This window comes from Nannospalax galili, unplaced genomic scaffold (genome assembly GCF_000622305.1).
Source record: "Nannospalax galili isolate Female #2095 unplaced genomic scaffold, S.galili_v1.0 scaffold818, whole genome shotgun sequence".
In the NCBI taxonomy this organism is placed as follows: domain Eukaryota; kingdom Metazoa; phylum Chordata; class Mammalia; order Rodentia; family Spalacidae; genus Nannospalax; species Nannospalax galili.
The window spans coordinates 516348-541874 of NW_008341874.1; the positions used below are offsets into that span (position 1 = coordinate 516348).

At 48.7% G+C, this 25527-nt stretch overlaps 3 protein-coding genes across 9 annotated transcripts in view; all 3 read right to left on the bottom strand.

The window, feature by feature from the left end:
• Positions 1-761, bottom strand: part of Tmem179b (transmembrane protein 179B) — a 2266-nt gene extending 1505 nt beyond the window's left edge. For all 4 annotated transcript variants that reach the window (XM_029565596.1, XM_008837501.3, XM_029565595.1 and 1 more), the window contains exon 1: positions 644-761. In XM_029565596.1, the coding sequence (XP_029421456.1) occupies positions 644-739 (96 nt within the window). In that variant the 5' untranslated portion in view covers positions 740-761. The remainder of the gene's footprint in view (positions 1-643) is intronic.
• Positions 762-769: 8 nt separating this feature from the next.
• On the bottom strand, positions 770-14636 carry Taf6l (TATA-box binding protein associated factor 6 like). Of its 4 annotated transcripts, none has more exons than XM_029565592.1 (11): positions 14488-14636; positions 9979-10132; positions 9470-9556; positions 8444-8651; positions 8304-8354; positions 7695-7789; positions 4875-4949; positions 4523-4743; positions 4080-4212; positions 1707-1835; positions 770-1612 (listed from the first exon to the last, which is right to left on the bottom strand). In XM_029565592.1, exons 2-11 carry the CDS (start codon positions 10123-10125, stop codon positions 848-850), a joined length of 1911 nt encoding a protein of 636 aa, XP_029421452.1. In that variant the 5' UTR covers positions 10126-10132; positions 14488-14636; the 3' UTR covers positions 770-847. The 4 variants fall into 4 exon arrangements, with proteins under 4 accessions (XP_029421452.1, XP_029421454.1, XP_029421453.1 ...); XM_029565594.1 differs by lacking the exon at positions 14488-14636 and adding an exon at positions 14286-14305; XM_029565593.1 differs by lacking the exon at positions 14488-14636 and adding an exon at positions 14196-14216.
• A 3425-nt stretch (positions 14637-18061) lies between these two features.
• Polr2g (RNA polymerase II subunit G) lies at positions 18062-24070 on the bottom strand. Its single transcript, XM_008837508.3, has 8 exons — positions 23923-24070; positions 23703-23812; positions 22913-23072; positions 20045-20095; positions 19874-19939; positions 19704-19775; positions 18561-18594; positions 18062-18355 (listed from the first exon to the last, which is right to left on the bottom strand). Exons 1-8 carry the CDS (start codon positions 23932-23934, stop codon positions 18342-18344), a joined length of 519 nt encoding a protein of 172 aa, XP_008835730.1. The 5' UTR covers positions 23935-24070; the 3' UTR covers positions 18062-18341.
• Positions 24071-25527: the final 1457 nt, after the last annotated feature.

The following is a 25527-nucleotide window of genomic DNA, read 5'->3' on the forward strand; positions in this document are numbered from 1 at the left end:
AAGAAACCCACAAAAGACAAGTCACAAATAATGGCTTTCCGTGTGCAGAAATCCTAGAGTAAACCCAGACCTGTGTGCCGTGCCCTTTAACAGGCAACTGTAAAAGTAGGCATCCCAGTGCCGTCTGTTAACAGGACTGGCTGGCAGTAATAAACATTAAATTTACCTAAGGGTTTTCATCATTGCTATTGTCTTTAACATACTTCCCGACAGCCAGGCGGCAGCTTGGCCATTTCCGCAACACTACATTTCCATTGCTTTATTCCTCGGCACAAACGGCCTGTATTATCAGGTGCCCGCAGAGCCTGAGCTTGTGTGTCTCAGAATCGAAGTAAACTTTGTTTCGTATCGGGTTTTGAGACCTGGTCTAGCCCGAGCCGGCCTGGAACTGGAACTCGCTATGGAGATTCAAGTTGGTTCTCCACCTCCGGGAGATCCGCCTGCCTCTGCCTCTTGTATGCTGGGATTAAAGGTGTTCGAGTCCACGCCCGGTTTAGAACCCACGGCGCTTATGCGGTAGCAGTTCGAAGTTCGCCTACGACACCTCTGGGATGACCTAGCCCCCGCCCAGTGGAGCGACTGCGCTATGGGCGTCGCAGCGTTGCAGGGTCCCGGAGCCGACCCGCACGCCCCGCAGCCGCACCTGGGTCCGGGTTAGCGTCGCGGTCACCACGGCCCCGCACAGGAAGGCGGCAGCAAAAAGCGTGAGCTCCACGCGCTGCAGGAAGACCAGCGCCATGGCGAAGTGGACACCAGGAAAGCCGCGCCTGGGAGTCAACCACCCAAGCCCGCCCCACGAGCACGCGTCATTTCCGAACAAGGGTTTATTGACGGAAGCAGAGCCGCGTCATAGCGGCAGGTACAGGGAGTAGTCTGAGAGCGCCCAGCGCCGCGCCGGGCGGCTAGTGCGGCCGATCATGGGCAGCTTCTGCACGTAGCGGGACGCGGGGCTGGGCCCGTAGGGCACGGGGAAGGCAGTTTGGAAGAGGCGCCCGCGGCAGCGCCGCCCCGCCTGGCGCCCGGCGATGATGAAACGGAAGTGCGGGGCGCCGCGGGGCGCGAAGCGGCTCTTCTGGAAGACGTCGCGCAGGCCGGTGCCGGGGCCTTGCTGCCGGGGAGCGCCCCGCGCCCGGTGCACACGCGGCAGCGCCCTGCTCTCCGCGGCAGGCGCGGAGGCCGACGCGGGGCCCGCGCCCCGGGGGCTCTCGTCCCGCTGCGGGCTGACCATGGCGCTGGCTGTCAGCTGCGGCATCTTCCGCACCGCGTCCTGGGCGGCCGCCGGCTCTTTCTTGTCTCCGGGAGGTCGCGGGGCCTTGGGCGCGGGCTGGCCGGTGCCGAAGCGTGTGGCCAGGCTGTCCCCGAAGAAGGCGTAGAGCTCGCGGTAGATGTCGGCCAGAGTCAGGGAAGGAGACGGGTCCTCTGGTCCCACGCCCCCCGGCGGCAGCGGCAGACTGGACCCGAAGCTGGGCTCGGCGCCGCCCCCGGGGGGAGACTCCTGGAGGAGGAGGCTGTCCCATGGCAGGTCCTCGGCACGTTGCCACCCGCCGCCCGGGCCCCAGCGGTTGGGCTCTGCGGCCTGGGCTTTCATCTTCAGCAGTCGCTCTACAGCCACCTGTAAACAGAGAAGTGCGTGGGACCTGGGCCCACCAGTATCCGGTGTAAACCTGGGGACTCATGCCGCAAGGGGAAGCTGAGGTGGCACTCACCAGAATAGCTCCGTAGACTTTGTGCCCATCTGCTTTGACCTGGGCATTTGATACCGAATAGTCATCCAGCACAGCCTGCAAGTTTGTCCAGTAAGTGGACAGATGTGGGTACAGGACTCGTTCTACTGCCTGGGGGGGGGGGGGGGGGGGGAAAAAAACAGTGTTCTGGTAGTTGAAAGAAAGGGTAATGTAGGATGTGTCACTCCCGCGGGGGGGGGGTGGGAGAAGGAACGCAGTAGCACCTCTTCTTCCTCTTCACTTTCCCCTTCCCACAAAAGAGCTACTGTGCTCTCAAGGCTAAATTCCCCCAAAATACTCAGCATTTCCTGGGACCTGCTGTATGTCCAAGCCTTGGTAGGCATGGGAGATAAAGATGGCACAAAGTAGGCCCTGTAAAGTGACCCATCACTAGCATTTACCAATGGCATACTTGGTATGCCATTACAAGTCTAACACACATACTTAGTTTCAGCAGGAAAGCACTGTGCTCATGTGAGCGAACTGACCTCCGACCACCCACACAAAAATAAGCAATGAGAGACCTGGACTCTATCTTTGGGTTTTTTGTTTTGTTTGTTGAGATGACCTTGCTGGTAGCCCAAACCATCCGTGAGCTCAAGTGGATCCCCTTCAGCTTCCTGGGTGTTGGATTACAGGCATGTATTACCACACATAGCTTTAATTGTAGAATTTTAAGTTGTGCAGTTATTTTGAAGAAAAGCAATCAAGACTAAACAAAGGAGGTGACATTTGTGATGGGCTTTGATGCATATACAAGGCAAACTTTGTTCACTCATCCACAGTGAACATTTGAAAATGTTGATAAACTGTCAGTACCCTAGGAAAAATGTTATGGACAGTCACAAAGAAATAGGGACACATTTAAAACTAACTATGTAACTATGAAAGACACTAAAACATTTTGCTAAAATTTACAGAAGACTAGGGCTGGAGAGATGGCTGGTGATTAACAGCACCCGTTGCTCTTTCATAGGACCCAAGTTCAGTTGCCAGCACCCATGTCTGGCAGCTCACACCTACCTATAACTCCAGCTCAAATGGGATCAGATGTCTCTGGCCTCCAGTGGGCCCCTGCACCTATGTACACACACACACACACACACACACACACACACACACACACCTTTAAAGAAAAGTTTACCAAAGTCTACAGACACATCCAGGCAAAGTTGCACACGTCTTTAGTCCCACCCATTTGGGAGGCAGAGGAAGGCGGATCTTGGTGAGTTCCAGGGTAGCTATAGCTGTATAGACCCAGTCTCAAAAATAAATAGATAAATAATAAAATAAAACTATAGACACCCAGAAAAGTGATCTTGATTTAAAAAAAACAAAAACAAATCTTATCCAGGTGTTGGAGTACAGGTCTGTAACCTCGGCAATCAGGAGACTGATTGAAAGTGAGGGCAGCCTGGACATCATTTTAAGTCCCTTTGGCAAAAATAAAAAGGACTGAGGGGGCTGGCAAGATAACCAGCAAGTAAAAGTACTTGCTGCACAAGCCTGGCAACCTCAGCTCGAACCCCAAAACCCACAAAAAAGGTGGAAGGAGAGAAAACAGAATTGTCCTTGGACCCCCATACATGCACAGACATCATGCATACATACTTTTTTTTTTTTTTTTTTAATGTATAGGCGTGTATTGCCTGCATGTAGGTATAAGTGCACCCATGTTGTGCAATGCCTGAGGAGGTCAGAAGAGGCTGTTGGATCCCCTGGGACCGGAGTTATGGACAGCTGTTAGCTGCCATGTGGGTGCTAGGATTTGAACCGGGTCTTCTGCAAGAACAACCAGTGTTCTTAACCACTGAGCCATCTCTCCAGCCCCAATACACAACTTTTTTAAAAAGGGGGGACTGGAGAAATGACTCAGTGGTTAAGAGCACTTACTGAACTTAGTTCTCAGCAGCCATGTCAGGTGGCTCAAAACCACCTGTAACTCAAGCACCAAGTGATCTGATGCAGTCTTCTGGCCTCAGGTACCAACACTCACATGCACATACACATAACTAAAACTAAGTCTTAGCCAGGCACAGTGGCTCCCCTCTTATTTTTGAGACAGGGTCTCACTATGTAGACCAACCTGGCAGCAATCTGCCTGCCTCTGCCTCCCAAGTGCTGGAATTAAAGGTGTGTGTCACCACACCCATCCCACCACTTCTTCACCCCCTTTTTTCAGGCAGTATCTCACTGTGTAGCCCTGGCTGGCCTGGAACTCACTATGTAGACTAGACTAGCCTCAGGCACCACCACAACCAACCCACACACCACTTTTACAATAAAAGACATACCAGTACTGTTTTTCCAACATACATTAACAATTCTTAAGGCTATGTGATAAAGGTGTCTCACCTTCCAGCCTAGAGCATGCAGCCCTACCACAGCCCCATAGTGAGAACAGAGAGGCCGCACAGGGTCTGCCAGGACTTTCTGCAGGGAGAGCAGGATCTGCTGATACAGGCCACTCACAAGGTCCCCATGAGTCCTAGAGGAGAGAGCAACAGTTAGGGAGGGAATGAGGTAGACTACATGGAAAGACTAGCATTTGTATGGCATTCTGAGCATGCTGTTATAAGTGAATGAGGCTTCCAGGATAGACTGGCCCAGGACCTAAGGGACAAAGATCTTGGTATATTTATGCATCAGTGACATGTCATATCAGCCAGGAGGCTGTAAGGAAAGGTTCTACACCTTCTCAATGTACAATCTTAAAGCCAGATGCTTCATTCTAGCTCCCAAACCACTCCACTCTGTAATAATCCCATTCCCCGTTCTGCTCAAGGCCCAGTGGATACCAGAAGATGTGGCTGAGTAGGAGGGCAGCCCCATCCCGAAGAGTCCAGTGGTCATTCAGGGGGTTGATGGAGGCAGCCAGTGGCTCCAAGACACAGTAGAGCACACTGCCCACCAAAGAGCGGACATAGGGTCCCAGGCAGAGGTGTGGGTTCCGAATCAGGCTCCGTGCCACCTGCAAGAGTCGATGAAGCTGCTCCAGGTCGTGGCTTACAGATTTTACCTGTAAGGAGGAGGTAGCTTAGGGCGACATGGCGGAGGGACAGGAGCCTGCCATTCTGAAAGCTCCTGCCATGATCTTACACACTGTGGGTCATCTTCCCACAAAACACTCCACCCCAACCAGTCACTTACCCCACTGACAACATAAACAAAGTAAGGCAGGAGTGCTGCAATCTTGGAGTTGGTCTGCAGGTCCTGGAGGGCAACCTGAAAGGAAGGGTCCAAACTGTTCTGGAACCATCACCTCAAGTTAAAAAAAAGGCCACTTTTTGGAGAACATTCATGTGTTAAATATGCACTCCTTGATCTAGAAATTCTATCCATTTAACCTCAAGAAACCCACTGAGACACACAGCACTCTGTTAATACAAAGTGAACACTGGCTGGGTGTGGCACAGGGGGCAGGAAAGCTACGAGTCTGAAGCCACCCTGACCATCTTTCAAAAAGAAAAAGAGAAGTGTGGCAGTGAAATGGTTCAGAGAGTAAAAATACTTGTCTCACAAGCCAGTCAACCTGAGTTCAATTTCCAGAACCTACATAGAGGTTGCAGGAGAGAACTGATTCCACAAAGTTGTCCTCTGACCTCACGCACACATTGTGGCATGACATCATGTGTGCCTGCATGTGGGCACACACACACACAACAGTAAAAAGAAAGTAATATAATCTAATTGCCCAACACTGTTTTGGGTCTTCTGAGATGGGCCTGATGTAGGTCAAGCTGGCGTTATACTTTTGATCTTCCTGCCTCCCATCTCCCAAGTGCTAAGGGTACAGGTATTTGTCACCATGTCCAACTGTCTAACATTTTCAACTAAGAAAAGCAAGTAAGGGGTTGGAGAGATGGCTCAGCAGTTAAGAGCACTGAATGCTCTTGCAGAGGACCAATGTTTGATTCCCAGCACCCACATGGCAGCTAACAACCATTCGCAACCCCAGTTCCAGGGGATCTGATGCCTTCTTATGATCTCCTCGGGCACTGCACAACATGAGTGCACTTATACATTTGCAGGCATTACACTCAAACACATGAAAAATAAAAATAAAGGCTGGGCATAGTGGTGCACTCCTTTATTCCCAGTACTTGGGAGGCAGAGGCAGGTGGATCTCTGTGAGTTCAAGGCCAGCCTGGTCCTCACAGTAAGTTCCAGGACAGCTGGAGCTACAGGGAGACCCTGTCTCAAAAAGACAAAAATAAATGAATAAATAAATAAATAAATAAAAATTAAAAAAAAGAAAGAAAAGAAGAGCAAGTAAGGCTTTGTGGCCTGTAATCTCAGCACTTGAGAAGCTGGGGCAGAAAGATTGCTGCAAGTTTGAGGCTAGCCTGACCTACATGGTTCCAGGCCAAGGGCTATACAGCAAGACCCCTGTCTCAAAGAAAACAAACACAAAACAACTATAAAGCCAGATGCCCCTTATGCTTGTACCAAGGAAACGGGAACAGAAATAGGAAGAAACATGAGAATGAGAACTAGTTCATATGCTTTTACATTGTATGTGATTTCATAATATACACTAGCATTACAGAAACAGTAAAAACACCTCAGCCATCAACTGTTATCTCTAGACCTTCCAGACTTAGATAAAGATGTGAAACCCAGAAGCCAAGGAAGCAGCCAGCAGGCAAGGGGAGGGGCTCAGCTCCAGGCCCCACAGCCACCAGCCAGCATCCCCAAGAAGCAGGAGCTAAGTTGTCTTTAGGTTTTGTTTCTTTATGCTTTTAGGGTTTTATTGTTTGGTGAGATAGAATCTTACAAGCAGCCCAGGCTAGCTTCCAACTCTGCATATAACCCAGCCTAGCCTCAAACTTCCAGTCTTCCTACCTACATGTCCCAAGTGTGGGAAGACAGGCATGTACCGGCATGCTTGGTTTGGTTTCCTGTTATTTTTCTTACTTTTTTTCTTTTTTGGTCTTTTTGAGACAGGGTCTCCCTGTAGCCCCAGCTGTCCTAGAACTCCTCATATAGACCAGGCTGACCTTGAACTCACAAAGATCCACCTGCCTCTGCCTCCTGAGTACTGGGATTAAAGGCGTGCACCACCACGCCTGGCATCAGTGTTGGGAATCCAATCCAGGGCTTCACATATGCTAGGCAGGGCTCAACCACTGACTCACATCTTTAGCCAGGAGCCAAGTTGTAGAGACAGAAACAGAAGCTATAAGGTCAAAGGCAGAGGCAGCAACCAGGCACATGAAGATTGAGGATATAAACTGTCACACAGAGCCTCATGACTGAGCAGACCACAAACCCTCATCTGACCATGGACACGGACACAAGAGGAAAAAATAAGGATGGTGTCCTGAGGTTAAAGCAACAGTAGCTGGAACCAGCCCAGGAGCCAGTTCTGTAGAGCAGCCTGGCTGGGCATAGGGTGGGGGGCACCCCCATATGGCTGGGCACGGGGTGGGGGGCTCCCAATCTGACCTCTCTGCTGCTTCTCCTTTCCTGCCCAAGTCAAGATAATGCCTCATTTGGCCCCAGATCAATAGACACCTCAAAAATGGGACTCCAGAATGAAGGTGTAGGATGACAATCACCTGAGCCCCTCTCCCAAAGGGCCTGCTGAGCTGCCCATTCCCAAAGAACGAGGGTTTCTACTTAAAGCATAAAGGAGTCAGGACTAGCATGGAAGGAAGGCCATTTCCAGCACCACACCCACCCAGAAAGCAAGTTCCACCCACACTAACTAGTTCATCTGCAGAAGACAAAACCTAGACAAACTGAAAATTTTTTCAAAAAAGAATGTTTGCAGCTGGGCGTGGTGGCACATGCCTTTAATCCCAGCACTTGGGAGGCAGAGGCAAGCGATCTCTGTGAGTTCGAGGCCAGCCTGATCTACATAGTGAGTTCCAGGCCAGCTGGGGCTACTGGGAGACCCTGTCTCAAAAGAGACCCCCCCCAAAAAAGATAAAATGTTTCACTTTGTGCCCTGACCCACTCTGTCACCTTCATCAACTGTGGGTCATCTCCTAGCACAGCACGTGTCACTTGCTGGTAGTACTTGAGCAGGTCATCCGTCAGTGAGGACACAGCACTGGGCACTGGAGCAGAGAGGCAGGAGTGGTGAGAGGTAAAGGGATGGTCCTCTGGAGGCTTCCTCAGCCTGCTGCCCCATGCCCAACAACAACCCACAAGGAACCCAGTCAAGCAGAACCACCAGGCAGAGGCTCTAGTGGCTCTAAGCAGTCAGATCCTCCCTGATCAGACAGGCTCCATATGCCTTAGCGCTGGCTGCTGTCTCCCACCCACTCTCTACCACAGAGATGCCTGCTCAGTTCTCAGACCCCCAATTCACAAGACTTGGGCTCTCTGAAGCTCTGCTGGCCATCTCCTGAAGTGAGACATTTCTCCTCAAGGACCTCAGTATGCAGCCCAGACTTCCACTTTGGCCTCCAACATGCATTCTGAATAGATACAGATCTGGGCTCCCCCCGCTAACCATAAGCCTCTGGGCAGGGACCTGTGTCCCCTCAGAACATGGTACAGAAAGATGTAGACCAAAAGGCATAGAGGCAGAGTTCTGCCAGACAGCTCATTCTCCACACAGCCCTTTACCTGATCCTTGAGGTGCCAGGTTCCCTTTGCCATCCAGATAAGAGACATGAACTAGGGCCAGGGGAGAGAGATGTCAGTTGGGATTTTACCTGTCTAAATCCTGCCCTACCCACCAGTCAGCCCATGAGTACCACTCTGACCATCCAGTCTTGTCCAGAACCCCCTCCGCCGACCCGTCCAGAAACCCTGGCAGCCACCTCTGACAGCTGTCTCTGCGCAGCCCTTGGGGATGTTGGTGGCCAGCGCCAGCTCCACTAGATTCACTTCTCGGTCCTCAGGAAAGTAGAGCTCACCCTCCCTAGCAGGGCGCAAGGGCAATACTTCCTGTGATCCATAGCCACACACAGCCTGGGGAGAGAGGGGATGGGCAAGCAAGCTGAATTCAGGAGAGAAACAAGTGTCAGGGTGGGGATCTCCTGACCAGGAGCCTACAGGAGGGAAGTCCAGAGGTCCTGAGAGGTGACGGAAGCCTGGGTTCAGAGCCGCCACAGAACTTGACTGGATAAGACTCACTGGATCAAGTGGTTATTGACTGTCCTCACATAACTGTAGGAGTTCCATGACCCACTGGTTCTATACAATCCTCTGCAGCCTCAGGACTATACCAAGATACAATAAGAGTCTTATGTTTCTTTAGGTTCTTCCTTTACTCGCCATGCCTTTTTTTTTTTTTTTTTTTTGTTTTTCTTTTTTTCCCCCCTCCTTTTTTTTTTTTTTGGTTTTTCCTTTTCCCCCCCTGCCTTTTTTTTTTTTTTGGTCTTTTTGAAACAGGGTCTCCTACCTCAAGCTTTCCTGGGACTCACTATGTAAACCAGGCTGGCCTTGAACTCACAGAGATCTGCCTGCCTCTGCCTCTGCCTCCAGAGTGCTGGGACTACAGGCGCGTGTCACCACGCCCAGCTCAGCATGCCTTCCTTTACTTCTGGAGTACTTCAATCCAAGCTCAAATTCCAAGACTCTAAGGCCTAGCTCAAGTTCTACTTCTTCTCTATGAAACCTTCCCTACCCTCCACTCATTAGGAACTCTTACTCCTTTGGTCTGGGTCCAGCATCTGGCCTACTGCTGCTGTTTCTGTCTTCATGCCTCTACTATATTGCCATCCCTGAGCTGGGCAACAGAAGTGGGCTCATGCCACCTGAGCCCTCTGTAGCGGCTCTCTGCTTACCTCCACACTGCTCCATCTCAGAGCCCTGTTGAAGTCCTCCACCGTCAGCTTCCGTCGTTTGGTGTGCTTCATGAACTGAGAGCTATTCTGAGAGGAGGAAAAGAAGCCAGATCAGAGGGCAGGGAGGTGTCTCAACCCCCAAGTGAAATGGGTGAGATGGAGGAGAAGACAGAGGACACAACACCAGCAATCCAAAGGCCTGGACTTCCAGTTCAGCTCTTGCACAACCTCCCCCAAGTGTCACGTTCCCTCAGTGTACAGAGTATGATCATCTGTTCTGCTGAGGCAGCAGGACTGTTATGGGAGCACATGAGAAAACTTTCAGCGAGTGTTTCATTTTCTAGAAGCCTGGCTGGCTGCAGAGGAGCTCTATAAAGGACCTAGACTGTGTTCTGAAAGCACAGGTAAGTACCCAACACGTACTTAGTGAATAGGACAGTGTGGGTGTGGGTGTAGGTAATGGGGAAAGAGCAAAGGGAACGGGGTGCAGGGAACTGGGAGGAGCACACCTGTGTGGCCTCTCGGAGACGGTAGCACACATCTTCAGCAAGCAGAGCTGCCACCTCATCACTCAGCTCTAGCCCTGTGCTCTCTGCCATGAGTCGGACAGACTCCCGAGGGATCTCCACAAACCTCCGCTCTTCTCGCTCTGACATGGTGGAGCTAGGAATGAAGGTGAAGATTTGAAATGCCCCAGTATCTCTGAGATCCCCCCAAGTCTCTCACATAACCAAAAGCTCACCTATTCAGCTATATTGGCTGACAAGCAAGCCCCTCTTCACTTCCCCAGCACTGGGGTTACAGGTGTGTGCCACAGTGCATGGCTTTTTACTTGGGTGTTAGAGATCCAAACTCAGGTCTTCATGTTTACACAGCAAGCACTTTACCAAGTAAGCATCTCCACAGCCTCTGTTTCTGACTCTTAAAGCCACCATTAGCAAAATGTTGATGGAACAACACTTTTTTTGTTTTTAAATACCTTGTTTTTATTTTATGTGTATGAGTGTTCTGCCTGCATATGTGTAAGTGTAATACATGTGTGCAGTCCCTGCAGAGTCTAGAAGAGTGTCAGATCCCCTGGAACTGTAATTACATACAATTGTTAGCTACCATATCGGGTGCTGGGTACTGAACCTGGGTCCTCTCCAAGAGCAACAAATGCTCTTAACTGCTGAGCCATCTCTCCAGCCCCCTACCTTGTCTTGGGATAGGGACTTAGACACTGTAGTGCATGCTGTCCTCTCACTACTTAGCCTAGGTTGGCCATAGCAGTCTTCCTCCCTCAGCTTCCCAAGTACTGGGATTACAGGCTTGAGTCACCACACCCAGCTTGAAAACAATTATATCTTGATGTCTTGCCAAAAAATTGGTAATTCCTTACTGTTTATAAAACAAAAGTCCAAACTCTATGGTTAGACGTACTGCAACATTTGCTCCCAAATCTCTATAACTATTCCATCTGATCTCACTTCCCAATAGGCTAGGCTAGGACCTTCTGACCCTACCTTAACCCTCTCCACTCAGGTTGTTCTCCCTAACACATCCCACCCTACCCCGTCCTCTGTGCTATGGCAAATCCGGCCTCTAAGACCTTTTATCCCAAATTCCACCCAGGGAGTGTCAGGCTTATATTTTATTTATTAATTTTATTTTCTGTGTATCAGTGTATTGCCTGCATGTGGGTAAGTGCACCTGTGTCATGTAATGCCCATGGAGGTGAGAAGAGGGTGTCAGATCCCCTGGAACTGGAGTTATGGATAGTTGGTAACCACCATGCGGCTGCTGGGAACTGAACCCGGGTCCTCTGCAAGAACACCCTGTGCTCTTAACTGCTGAGCCATCTCTCCAGCCCCTAGAGAATAGATTTTTCTAGCATAAGCCTGCTCTTTCCCAGTTTGGCTACAAGACCTGCTCCATTTTCAGGATAGGACAGAAAATGAACTCAACAAAAACAGCACCTGAGGACTGACTCCAACAAACACACCATAAATGGAAGACATACAGGAACACAGATGCCAAGGTAAGGCCACAGTACCTCTGGCTTCAAGTCCAGGGTACAATAGCTGGAGACCAGCCTGGTCTACATAGTGAGTTCCAGACCTGCTGGAGCTACAGGGAGACCCTGTCTCAACAAGACCAAAAACCACCCCACCTTACTTCAGGACTTTCTTCTGTTTGGAACTCCCTCCTCCTTGTTCTCCACCCCCATCTCTTTGTCCAGTGATCTCCTACTCCCTCCTTCAGATCACTTTTTGGATGTCACTTGCTCAGGGAGGTCTTTCCAGATCGCCCAGATGTCCTTATAATTGCCTTCAAAGCAGTTATGAGGCAGAAGTATTGCAAGTTCAAGGCCCACCTGTGCAACAAAGCAGGTTCAAGGCCAGCCTGGGCAACTCAGATAACCTCAAAAGAAAAAATAAAATGAGCTGGGTGTGGTGGCACACGCCTATAGTCTTGGCACTCTGGAGGCAGAGGCAGTCAGATCTCTGTGAGTTCCAGGCCAGGCTGGTCTACTTAGTGAGTTCCAGTCCAGCTGGGGCTACAAGGAGAAAACAGTTTCAACAATAACAAAGTTTGTTTGTTTGTTTGTTTTTTGGTCTTTTTGAGACGGTCTCCCTGTACCACCAGCTGTCCTGGAACTCACTATGTAGATCAGGCTGGCCTTGAACTCAGAGATCCGCCTGCCTCTGCCTCCCAAGTGCTCGGATAAAAGGCATGCACCACCACGCCCGGCACACAAAAAAGTTTTAAAAAGGACTGGTGGGGCTGGAGAGATGGCTCAGCGGTTAAGAACACTGACTGTTCTTGCAGAAGACCAGGGTTCAAATCCAAGCATCCATATGGCAGCTAACAACTGTCCATAAATCCAGTTCCAGGGGATCCGATGGCCTCTTCTGTCCTCCATGGGCATTGCATGACACGAGTGCACTTACATACAAAAATAATAAAATTATTATTATTTTTTAATTAAAATAGCCAGGCGTGGTGGCACATGCCTCTAATCCCAGCACTTGGGAGGCAGAGGCAGGCGGATAGCTGTGAGTTCAAGGCCAGCCTGGTCTACCAGTTAGTTCTAGGACAGCTGGGGCTACAGGGAGACCCTGTCTCAAAAAGACCAAAAAAAAAATTAAAATAAAAAGGACTGGAGATATAGCTCAGTGGTAGTGAGCTTGCCTAACATGTGTGGGGCCCTAGATTCAATCTCCAGAACTGAAAAAAAGTTTGCAATTATAGGGGCTGGAGAGATGGCTCAGCAGTTAAGAACACTAGTTGTTCTTGCAGAAGACCCGGGTTCAAATCCCAGCACTCACATGGCAGCTAACAGCTGTCTGTAACTCCATTCCCAGGGAATCCGACAGCCTCTTCTGAGCCCCTCAGGCATTGCACATCACGGGTGCACTTACCTACATAGGCAATACACAAATACACATAAAATAAAAATATTTTTTAAAAAAGTTTGCGGGGCTGGAGAGATGGCTCAGTGGTTAAGACCACTGCCTGCTCTTGCAGAGGACCCGGGTTCAATTCCCAGCACCCACATGGTGGCTACGAACTGTCCTTAACTCCAGTTCCAGGGGAATCTGAAGTCCTCTTCTGACCTCCACGGCATTGCACAACACGGGTGCACTCACATACATGCAGACAATACACTCATACACATAAAATAAAAATAAAAAATAAAATATAAAAAAAAGTTTGCAATTATATATTTACATAACTTGTGCAAGTGTGTCTATGTATGTGTCTGTGTTCCTAGAGGGGACATTAGATACCACTCCTCCTTAGGTAGGTTTTTGAGACAGGCTCTCTCACTGGGCCCTGAGGTTCACAGATTAAGTTAGGCTGGCTGGTCAATGAGCCCCAGGGATCTGCTTGTCTTGAACTGCCCAGAGCTGTGATTATAAGTACATATCACCATACCCAACTTCTAGCACCACGTCCACTCTTTTCCAGTGGGTGCTAGAGAACTCAACTCAGTCTCCTGCTTGCATAGCAATACAACTGAGCCATCTCCCCTGCCTTCATCTGTGTAACTTTTTGATGAACTTCTGGCTCCCCACTAGATTGTAAGCTCCACACCAGCAAATATCAAGTGTGTTGCCCACCTTTGCATCCCCAGCGTCCAGCAGTGTCAGCACACACTACACACTCATTAACGCTTGCTGAAAAAAGAAAGAATAGCTAATTTTCTTCTTTCTTTTTTTTTTTTTTTCTTTTGGTCTTTTTGAGACAGGGTCTCCCTGTAGCCCAGCTGTCCCGGAACTCATTATGTAGACCAGGCTGGCCTTGAACTCACAGGGATCCGCCTGCCTCCGGCTCCACGCCGGGCTGAATAGCTAGTTTTCTAAGTGCATAAATGCCTGTGGAACGAAGCTTAGAACCCTGTAAGATCTCACTGAATCCTCACTGATAAGAGATATAGGGTATGCGTTTTGTCTTTTTCATAAAGGAAGTCAAAGCTCCAAGCTCCAAGATCATCCAGAGAGCACTGAGTAATATAGACTTTAGGGGCTCAAGTCCTTGTAGTTAATCAACCCAGGATACTTTATTCACGAGATGCAGGTTTGTGTGTCGAACAAGGCCTGCATTTGGAGCGCAAGGACTTGGCCTCGGAGACCCACCGCTAGACACAGGTAAGCTTCAGCTTCCCCATCTGTAAAATGGGAGCACAGCCCTATGAGGAAAGACAAGAGGGAGTTTCTCTATTATGTGCCCCCATTAATACCTCACAAAGTCTGGGCTGACTAAGGTCTCCTACTCCGGCACAGCCTCACCTCCATCCCAGTCACTCTTGCCAGGAAGCCTGGGAACTGACCTCTAAGGGCCTCAGGGATGCGCATCCTCCCACCCAGCACCGCTCAACCCAGACCCAGAGAGCAAGAGGGGGAAGGGTCAGGAGGGTGACGGAACTTGTGTCACGTGGTCGGGGGAGGGGGCGGGCCTCAGAGGAGCTGGCTGCGGGGCTGCGAAGCGGCCAGGCAGGACCCGAGCGCATGGACCCAGCAAGGCCTCCTCACCTGTGAGCGCGGGCCAGGCGAGCGCGGCTGCCCAGGCTGCGGTGGCTTCACTCACCCGGCTTCCACTCATTCCCTCGCTGGGCACCCTGGCCTCGCCCTCCAGAGAATAGCCAATCTGCGGCCGCCCAGCAACTGTCCCCGCCCACCAGGGGTGTCCCACGTTGTGATTGGGCCGTGTGAACGTGCAGTAAAGACTCCGGGCGTTGGAGGTCACGTGGCGCGGAAGCGTCGCTCTTCTTAAAGCTACAGCTTTTGCTGCCTTGCCAACTGGTACCGGTTCGGCATACCGTTTTTGGTATTTGCTCTCCCTTTCCTTAGTCTTTTTGAGTCCTTTTCTTTAGTCTTTTTGAGACAGGGTCTCCCTGTAGCCACAGCTGGCCTGGAACTCATATGTAGACCAGGCTGGACTTGAACCCACAGAGATCCACCTGAGATGAAAGGCGTGCGCCACCTCGCCGGTTTAGCATAGGATTAATAAAGGTATTCTTCGGTGCTGGAGAGATGGCTCAGCGTTTAAGAGCACGGACTGCTTTTGCAGAGGACCCGGGTTCGATTCCCACCACCCACATGGCGGCTACTAACTGCTCTTAACTACAGTTCCAAGGAAATCTGAAGCCCTCTTCTGTCCTGGCATTGCACGACTTTGGTGCACTCACATACATGCAGGCAATACACTCATACACATAAAATAAAAATATTTCTTTTAAAAAAGGTATTTTTAGGGTCCTTGGCCCTAGTTTCCGACAACTTGCATTGGTGCCTGACTTAGCTTTGCTTCTCAATTACGTCTCCAAAAAGCTCATCAACATCGCTTGCTACTTCGCCTTCCTAGAAGGAAAAATACGGTTCCCGGGAGCTGTTCTCTGCTGAGCACGACCTAGCTTCACTGGGCTCCTACTTCCTCCATCCTACTGGCTCATATGCTCTTAGTCCTTACTTTTAATTAATTGACTTATTAATTTGGTCTTTTTGAGACAGGGTCTCTCTGTAGCCCCAGCTGTCCTGGAACTCACTATGTAAACCAGGCTGGCCTGAACTCACAAAGATCCGCCTGCCTCTGCCTCCTGAGTGCCGGGATTAAAGGTGTGTACCCTGCTGCTCTTAGTCCTTATTATCTCTAAAGGAACAGACCAGGTTATTACAAGTACCCTCTGTCCCCCCCTCCCCCTTTGAGTAAAGATCTTTCTCGGCATCTCTGCCTAGCCATGAACTCATATGTAGACCAGGCTGGCCTGGTACCTGCAGCAATCCTCCTGCCTCAGCCTCAGAGTGCTGGAATTACAGGCTTGTGTCACCATGCCTGGCTCGCAGTTCTGTTGATAAGTGGTGGACTTATTTATTGATGGTATGTGAAGTCAGGGCAGTCGAGAGTCCATTTTCTGACACTGCTTTTGAGCAAATTATACAACCACACGCCTCCCTCCCCTTTGTAAAAGAGAGCGAATGGGAGTGCTGAGGCAAGAGGATTGCAAGTTTCAGGCCTGAGGAGGCTAAATATGGAGTAAGAGGTTAGCCTGAGCTACATATAGTGAGACCGTATCTCAAAACAACAGGCAGTTGTTTGCTGATCTTCACTGCTATGCCTGCCTGGTTTCCTGAGTCTTAACTTTTCTTTTACCCTATCCCTTCTTTGGGTACCAACTAAAGTCCTACATATGAGTGCAGAGATTCTGGAAATCCTTTCTCTGAAAACCAATACCCACCCCTGCAAGGCAGCAGCTTGCCAACCTCCATTGCTAAACCTGCGGGCTCTCAAGGACTGTGACTCAAAGGGTATGGCTGTCTTCTCCATCTGCCTCCCAGCAGCTACTGAGATGTTCAGCTTGAAGGTTCTGTTCTTTTTCTCTCAAACTTCAGTGATGAAAGTGGCCAGCAAAGTGGAAGATTTAACTTTTACTAACACAAAAAACTTTTTTCTTTTTTTTGTCTTTTTGAGACAGGGTCTCCCTGCAGCCCCAGCTGTCCTGGAACTCACTATGTAGACCAGGCTGGCCTTGAACTCACAGAGATCTACCTGCTCTGCCTCCCAAGTGCTGGGGTTAAAGGCACGCGTCATCACTCCTGGCCAAATCTTCCATTTCTATCAGTCTGATGTTTGGCAAGTTCATCCACAGCCCATGCATTCAGCAGCAGCTACCTCTGGCTCCCTAGACACCCAGTGCCTGGAAAGAACCAATTGCTTTGATTTTAGACAGTTGCCAGGCATGTTGGTGCATACCTGTGAGCCCTGGACTTAGGAGGCTGGGGGCAAGAGGGTCAAGGACAGCCTGAGCTACAGTGTGAGACCCTGTTTCAAAAACAAAAATCATAGCTCCACTACATTAGTTGTGTGACCTTAGGGACTCTGTTCTGATCAATTTTATTAGGTGTAATGCAGGATAAGTATTTCATGGAACAGATGTGATGATTCAGTAACTGTGTAAAGAAATGGGCACTTTTCCAGGCATGCAGTACTTTATAATTAGCTTGGACAAATTTTTGAGATTCTAGGCTGGGCATGGTGGCACACACCTTTAAACCCAGCACTTGGGAGGCAGAGGCAAGAGAAGATTTCTATGAGTTTGAGGCCAACCTTTGCTAATTGAGTTCTGGCCAGCAAGGGCTCTGACCTCCAGATGCTAGCTGTGGCATATACACAGCCATACACATGCACACACAAGATCGGAAGAGAAATGGAGATGTCCACACTAGGTCCCTTCCCAGGGCCAGGTTTCTTGTCTTACACCCTTTGTCCTCCCCAGCAATCACAGGCTCAAGTTCTACAAGCTGCTTCTCCCAGCTTGATATTTAACTGTAGGTCATAGGTGCAATTTATAAATAAGAGGTTTAATTTCATTAGGGGGACAAACTTTACTTAGTGAGACCCACACTGTTTAGGAGCTGGAAACATCCTTTATTTGTGCAAACAATGCATAGTGGAGTACTACCTCCAACTGTGACATCATCTCCACTGGAAAAAAACCCTGTAAATCCAGCACACAATTTCTTTCTTTTTGAGACAGGGTCTCTCTGTAGCCCCAGCTGGCCTTGAACTCAGAAATCAGCCTGCCTCTGCCTCCCAAGTGCTGGGATTAAAGACATATACCACCACACCTGGTTTCCTTTATTTTTTATTTTTGGTCTTTTTTGAGACAGGGTCTCTCTGTAGCCCCAGCTGTCCTGGAACTCACTTTGTAGACCAGGCTGGCCTTGAACTCACAGAGATCTGCCTTCCTCGGCCTCTGGAGTGCTGCTAACCTGGTCTACATAGTGAGTTCCAGGACAGCTGGGGCTACAGGGAGACCCTGTCTCAAAAAGACAAAAAAAAAAAAAAAAAAAAAAGAAAAAGAGATTCATTTAGAGCCAGGCATGGGGACCCACAACTGTAGTCCCAGCACTTGGGAGGCAGAGGCAGAGGCAGGTGGATCTTTGTGAGTTCCACGCTAGCCTGGTCTACATAGTGAGTTTCAGGCCAGTTGGGGTTACAGGGAAACTCTGTCTCAAAAACAACAAAAAAGCCACATATGGTAACAAACACCTGCAATCCCTACACTTGGGAGGAGGAGAAAGCAGAAAGAAACAGAACACACAGCAGTTCAAGGCCAGCACAAGTTATATAAGAAGCCATCTCAAAAGCAAGCAAACAACAATAATAAAGCCATTATTCCTACCAAGAGAAGACACTTCCATGAGAACCAAGGACATTTTATGGTTAGAACAGCCAGTCGAAAGTCTTGGCACAGCAGCTAAGCTAGACAAAGCACCAGCAGTGTTGGGGACAAGGACCCTTTCCTCCCCCACATTTGCCAAACTGAACCTCTGAACAGTATAGCAAGTGTGAAAGTTTCACATTCTAAATCAGGACCAAACAAGGCTCAGCTCACAAGTCCTGTGAAATCAAGAAAAGTACATCAGTTAGATTGTGAGCCCTGGGGTAGCCCAGACCAAACTTCCCACCGCAAGGACTTAAGTCTTAGATTTCCACATGGATAGGATGAGAACTTATGTCTCTGACTGGGACATTAAATACTATATACACCCCATCTCCTACACACTCCTTCAGAGAACAGCCTAGTACCCAAGCAGGCACTCACCTAAGTAATCGTCCATCAAGGAGCCAATAGCAAACTGCAGAAGGGAAGGCAGAAAGAAAAATGATGCCAAGGAAAGCAAGACCTTCCTCCACTTACACTACCAACCCCAGGCCTTCATTCATCCCTCTTTCATGGAAAAAAGCATAGAACTCCCAAGTACTGTGGATGGTAAGAAATCAACATTTCTCAGGCCAGTGAGATGGTTCAGTGGGTAAAAGTGCTTGAAGCATAAGCCTGACAATGTATCTTCCATCCTCAGGACCCATAGTGGAAGGAGAGAACCTGCCCCTATGTAAGCTAATCAAAATTTTAAAAAGCTGGGTGTGGGGACTGGAGAAATGGCTCAGTAGTTAAGAGCATTGACTGCTCTTGCAAAGGACCTGGGTTCGATTCCCAGCACCCACATGGAGGCTAACAACCAATACCAGTTCCAGGGGATCTGCCACCCTCTTCTGACCTCCTTGGGCATTGCATGACACAGGTGCATTTATACACATGTAGACAATACACTCATACACATAAAAAAATAAAACATTTAAAAAGCTTCATGGGTACATTTATACACATGCAGACAATACATTCTTTCATCCATCCCTCATAAAAAATTAAAAAACATTTAAAAAGCTTCATGTAGTGGTACATGTCTTTAATTACAGCACTTAGGAGGCAGACAGGTGGATCTCTCTGAGATCAAGGCCAGCCTGCTCTCCATAGAGAGTTCCAGGCCAGTTGGGGCTACAGGGAGACCCTTTCTCAAAATAACAAAAAATAATTAAAAAAAAAAAAAAATCAAGCTGGGCATTGTGGTGCATGCCTTTAATCCCAGAGCTTGGGAGGCAGAGGCAGGTGGATCTCTGTGAGTTTAAGGCCAGCCTGGTCTATGTAGTGAGTTCCAGGACAGCTGGGGCTACAAGGAGACCCTGTCTCAAAAAGACAAAAAAAAAAAAGTCAGCTAGGAATGTTGGTATAGGCCTCATATTCCTGGCACTTCCAAGGCTGAATCAAGAGAATCATGATCAGTCTAGACTACACAGCAAGCTCCAAGCCAGCCTGAGCTATAACAGCAAGACCCTGTCTCAAAAACCTAAACAAACAAAAGCAACAGTTCTCAGGTTCTATCAGGAAGGAGGGCAAGGGACTCACAATGTCATTCTTGTCTACACGTGTTCCCACAATCTTCAAGCGTATTTCATCATCCTGCTGAATCACAATGTCCTATGGAAAGGGGAGAACCATGTACTCAGCCAGGCCAATACCCACCTCAGTGTGGCCTATCCTCATTCCCCCTCACCTACTTCTTCCTGCTCACCCACCTCATCCATCGTCTTGTAACATGGTGGGTTGGAGTTAGGATCGAACTCCATCTCTGATGGGATGGACTAAAAAGAAAATTGACATGGGGATCAGCACTTCAAGGGCTGCTTGAATAGATGGTCATGAAACATTTTCTCTTCCTTGACCCCACTCAGTATGCCTAAACTTACATGCCTCGAGATGAAGCAAGACATGGGCCCAATTTCTGTGAAGAGTCCAACCTAGGAGGAAAATTATAATGCTTACAAGGTTTTTTTTTGGGGGGGGGGGATGAAGGGGGGAAGGAAGTGCCGTTATCTTTTTTAAAATTTGGGGTTTTTTTTTTGTTTTTGATCTTTTTGAGACAGGGTTTCCCTGTAGCCCCAGCTGGCCTAGAACTCACTATGTGGACCAGGCTGGCCTTGAACTCACAGAGATCTGCCTGCCTCTGCCTCCCCAGTGCTGGGATTAAAGGTGTGCGCCACCATGCCTGGCTTTATTTTTATTTTACATATATATATTTATATATATACATGTATGTATGAATGTATGTTTTGCCTGCATGTATGTAAGTGCACCTATGCAGGCAATGCCCACAGAGGCCAGAAGTTGTTGGATCCCCTGGAACTGGAGTTATGGCCCATTGTGGTTCCCTTGTAGGTACTAGGAACCAAACGGGTCATCTGAATGAACAGCCAATGCTCTTAACCACGGAGCCATCTCTCCATCCCCAAGTTTTCTGATCTAATCATATTATTTGTGCTTATAAGCAGTTTTAACTGTAGTATTTGTCGGCTGGGCTTGGTGGCGCACACCTTTAATCCCAGCACTTGGGAGGCAGAGGCAGGCAGATCTCTGTGAGTTCAAGGCCAGCCTGGTCTACATAGTGAGTTCAAGGACAGCTGCGGCTACAGGGAGACCCTGTCTCAAAAAGACCAAAAACAAACAAACAAACTGTAGTATTTGTTTTCATTTCTCTCTTTCCTTTTAACCTTTCACTTCTTTAAATTTTTATTATCATTGTGGGTGTGTGAAGTGCATATGGAAGTCGGAGGACAACTTTTAGGAATCTTCTACGATAGGTTCTAGGGGTCAAATTCAGATTATCAGACTTACCTGGCAAGTCTTTTTACCTGCTGAGCCATCTAACCCACTCTCCTTTTTCATTTTATTTTATTTTTTTAATATTTTATTATTTTTATTTTATGTATATGAGTATATTGTCTGCCTGTGTATAAGTGCAACTGTGTCATACAATACCCGGGGAGGTTAGAAGACAGCATCGAAACCCCTGGAACTGGAGTTATGGATGATTATTAGCCTCCATGTGGGTGCTGAAAATTGAATCCAGGTCCTTTACAAGAGCACTCAGTGTTCTGAACCACTGAGCCATCTCTCCAGCCTCGACTTTTTTATTTTTTTGGTCTTTTTGAGACAGGATCTCCCTATAGCCACAGCTAGCCTGGAACGCACTTATGTAGACCAGGTTGGCCTTGATCTCACAGAGAACTGCCTGCCTCTGCCTCTTGAGGGCTGGGTTTAAAGGCGTGTGCAACCATGTCCAGCTTACCATTTCATTTTAAATTATGCAAGTATCATACGGCTGTAAAAAGCTTCAGCCTAGGACTTGTTAATCCAGATGTGAACACTTTTGGCCACATGACCTTGGCCAGCATCAACTTCTTTTTGTTTGTTGTGTTTGGGGCTGGGGGTAGTGTTGAGTGTGTGTGTATGCACGGGGACAGAACCCAGGTCTCACATACACTAGGTAAGTACCATTGAAGTACAATCCTTAGCCTTTAAAGGTTTTTAATTTTATATGTATTTGTGTCTGAGTATATGTATGTGCACCCATGCATACAGGTGCCCATAGAGGTCAGCGAGGGCATCACATCCTCTGTAACTGGTACAAGAGGTTGTGAGCCCTGATGTAGATGCTAGGAACTGAACCTGTGCCTTCTGTAAGAGCAGAACATGCTTTTAACTGCTAAGCCATCTCTTCAGTCCCTTTAGCCTTTTTTTTTTTTCCTTAAACTCTTTGAGACAGGATCTCATTAAGGTGCACTGGCTGGCCTTGTACTCATTTTATAGCCCAGGCAGCCCTTGAATGTGTGGTCCTTCCACCTCAGCCTCTCAAGCAGTGGAGATGCTTTCATAGCAAGGACTTTACCCCCTGAGCAATCTCCCAGAGCCTTATTTTGAGACATGGTCTCCCTTTATAGCCCAGGGTGGCCTCAAACTTAGAGCAATCTTCCTACGTCAGCTTTCCAAGTGCTAGGATTACAGTGTAAAATACCACGCCAGGTTTGTATAAAGCTCATATCATACAGTCAGTGGGGATGTTTGCACACAGCCAGTCCACATTTACTACTCGGTCAATGCAGGCTTCTACCACTATGACTCACAAGCCCACAAGTTAGATGGGGCATATTGCTTGACAGGTGAGGAAACTAAAAAATGACTGAGGGTCTGGAGAGATACTGAGCAGTTAGGAGAACATACTGTTCTTGCAGAAAAACCATGTTCAGTTCCCACTACCCACATGGAGTGGCTCACAACCTCCTGTGACTCCAGGTCCAGAGGATCCCAAACTCTCTTCTGGATTCTACAAGTACTTGTAGGGACCTGCACATACTGACCCCTCGCCTCCCATACACACATACACTTAAAAATAAAATACATCTGCCCAACACAGGTGCACTCACACGCAGGCAATACACTCATACAGGCAAAATGAATAAAATATATTGAAAAATAATAAAATAAATCTGTGGTGGCTCACACCTTTAATTGCAGCACTAGGGAGGCAGAGACAGACAGACCTATGTGAGTTCAAGACCAGCCTGGTCTACACAGTGAGTTCCAGGCCAGCCAGGACTACACAGTGAGAATCTGTCTTAAAAAAAAAAAAAAAATAGTAATAATAATAAATAATAAAACAGAAAAGAAAAAAGAAGAAATGACTTTTCTAAAGGCAGAGTTAGTGAAGTGGACTGCGGACTCAATGCTGATCTTCGGGAACTACACACCCCACAACCCTTTCCTAGGAATGGTCTTACCTTGTTGACCTGAGTGACCACAGCATCCACGACCTCACCTTTAAAGGGCCGGAAAACAATGGCCTTGTACTTTACTGGATAAAGGACAAAACCTCGGCCAGGCTGGATCACACCTGCGCCAATATTGTCAATGGTCGTGACGGCAATTACGAACCCATACCTGCAGGGAGGATGAAGCAAGAAAGGCGTTTCATGTGAAGAGCCTCTAAAGCGCCATCAGCAACACCTCTGCTTGTGTGACACAGATCAGTATCAAGTCATAAGATGCTTTCAGCGTTTCACAACAAATGTCCAAGAAGGGCCAGGTGTGCTGACACTCACAGGTCCGAAGCAAGAGGACTGGACAGAGTTCCAGGCCAGTGTGGAGCTCCATGGTAAGACCCTGTCTCTCAAAAAAACCTAAAACGGTCCGGCGTGGTGGCGCACACCTGTTGTCCCAGCACTTGGGAGGCAGAGGCAGGAGGATCTCTGTGAGTTCAAGGCCAGCCTTGTCTACATAGTGAGTTCAGGACAGCTGGGGCTTACAGGGAGACCCTGTCTCGAAAAGACAGAAAAAAAAAAAACAAAAAACTAAAACGTTTGCATATTAACCGAATGTCTGACCTCACCTAAGTGAAGGAAGTTTTGTTATCAAACTCTGCAGAGGGCCTAAAGCAGGAAAAAGCTGCCTGCCTCGGGTAGTTGGAAGGCGAAAAGGGTGCCCCAGAGTGAGCGGCAGGCCCTCACAAGGAGGAGCTGCACAGAGGCTACAGGCTAGGGCCGCTGTGTGTGCATCCATCCGACCACTCACTTCCCGGTGCAGGTCCCCTCCACCTCCGTGAAGAGCTTCTGCTTCACCGTGTTGAGCAGGTTGGGGCCGAAGTAGCGCGGGTGCAGCAGGATCTCATGCTCCAGGGAGATCTGCAGAGCAAGAGGCAAGGAGACCCGGCCATCCCGGTGAGGACACTGGGCGCCCGGACGCCCTTTCCCCGGCCCCTACCGGCGCCGCCACCACCCCGCGTCCAGCTCACGTGGTAAAACATTTTCCGGAGAACCTGGGACAGCTGAGCCCACCACTTGGCTACCAGCGGCCTCCAGGGCCTCGCCGGAAGCACATACAAGACGCCCCAGCACCGCTTCCGGTTCCCTTCTGCAGCTCTGTTGGGGCTCACCGTTATGGGCGGGGCTTTGTGAAGCTCCACCCCTCTGGCGCCCTTATTGGCTGTTAGATTTCTAGATAGGTTTTGTTTGTTTGTTTGTTTGTTTGTTTGTTTGTGGGGTTTTTTTTTGGCCTTTTTGAGACAGGGTCTCCCTGTAGCCGCAGCTGTCCTGGATTCACTATGGAGACCAGGCTGGCCTTGAACTCACAGAGATCCATCTGCCTCTGCCTCTGAGTGCTGGGATTAAAGGCGTGCGCCACCACGCCCGGCCGATAGGCTCTTTTTTAAGAAGAAAAAAAATATTTTATTACTTTTATTTTATGAATATGAGTGCATTGCCTGAATGTGTGTGAGTGCACCCGTGTCGTGTAATGCCGCAGAGGTCAGAAGAGGGCTTCGGATTCCCCTGGAACTGGAGTTAAGGACAGTGGGTTCTGGGAATCGAACCCTGGTCCTCTGCAAGAGCAATCAGTGCTCTAAACCGCTGAGCCATCTCTCCAGCCCGGGCTGTCAGATTTCTAAATACCACAAATTAACCTATAATGCTCAGTGAATACTTCTAAGCAGAGTTCATTATTAGAAAAAGATGAAAGCAAAGTGGGAAGCCGTGCGTGGTGGTGCATGCCTGTAGTCCCAGCACTTGGGAGGCAGAGGCAGATGGATCTCTGTGAGTTCGAGGCTAGCCTGGTCTCCATAGTGAGTTCCAGGACAGCTGGGGCTACAGGGAGACCCTGTCTCAAAAAGGCAAAAAAAAAAAAAAAAAAAAAAAAAAAAAAAAGGGGGGGCAGAGATGTCTCAGCGGTTAACTGGCTGCTCTTAGAGGTCCTGGATTCGGCCACATGGCAGCTTCTCACCTCCACTGGCATTGCACCTACCACCCGGGTGCTCTTACATACATGCAGGCAATAGACTCATGCACATAAAATAAAAATAATAGATAGAATATTTTTAAAATAATCTAAAAAATGCAAAGTGAAGTTGGGCAGGCCTTTAATCCCAGGACTTGAGAGACAGAGGTGGGTGATCTCTGTGAGATGGAAGTAAGCCAGCCTGGTCTACATAGCAAATTCTAGGTCAACCAGGGCTACAGGGAAACCTTGTCTCAGAAAACCATGTTGGTCCCAGGGATAGAACTCAGATCATTAGGTTTGGTGACAGATCCTGTTACCTACTGGTCCACCTCTCCAGCCTTTGCTTTGTTTATGAAGTGCAGGGGATTGAATCTAAGGTTTTCTTTGTCCTCCAGAAGCACCCTACCAACTGAGCTGTATTTCCAGCCCAGTCATCTTTTTTAAGTTTATGTATATGAATGTTTTGCCTGCATGTATGTAAGTGTTCAGTGTGCAGTGCCCACAGAGGCCAGAAGACAGGTTAGATCCCCTGGAACTGGAGTTATAGATAGTTGTGAGCTGCTATGTGGGTGCTAGGAACAAAATCCTGTTCCTCTGAAAGAGCAGGAAGTGCCCTTAACCACTA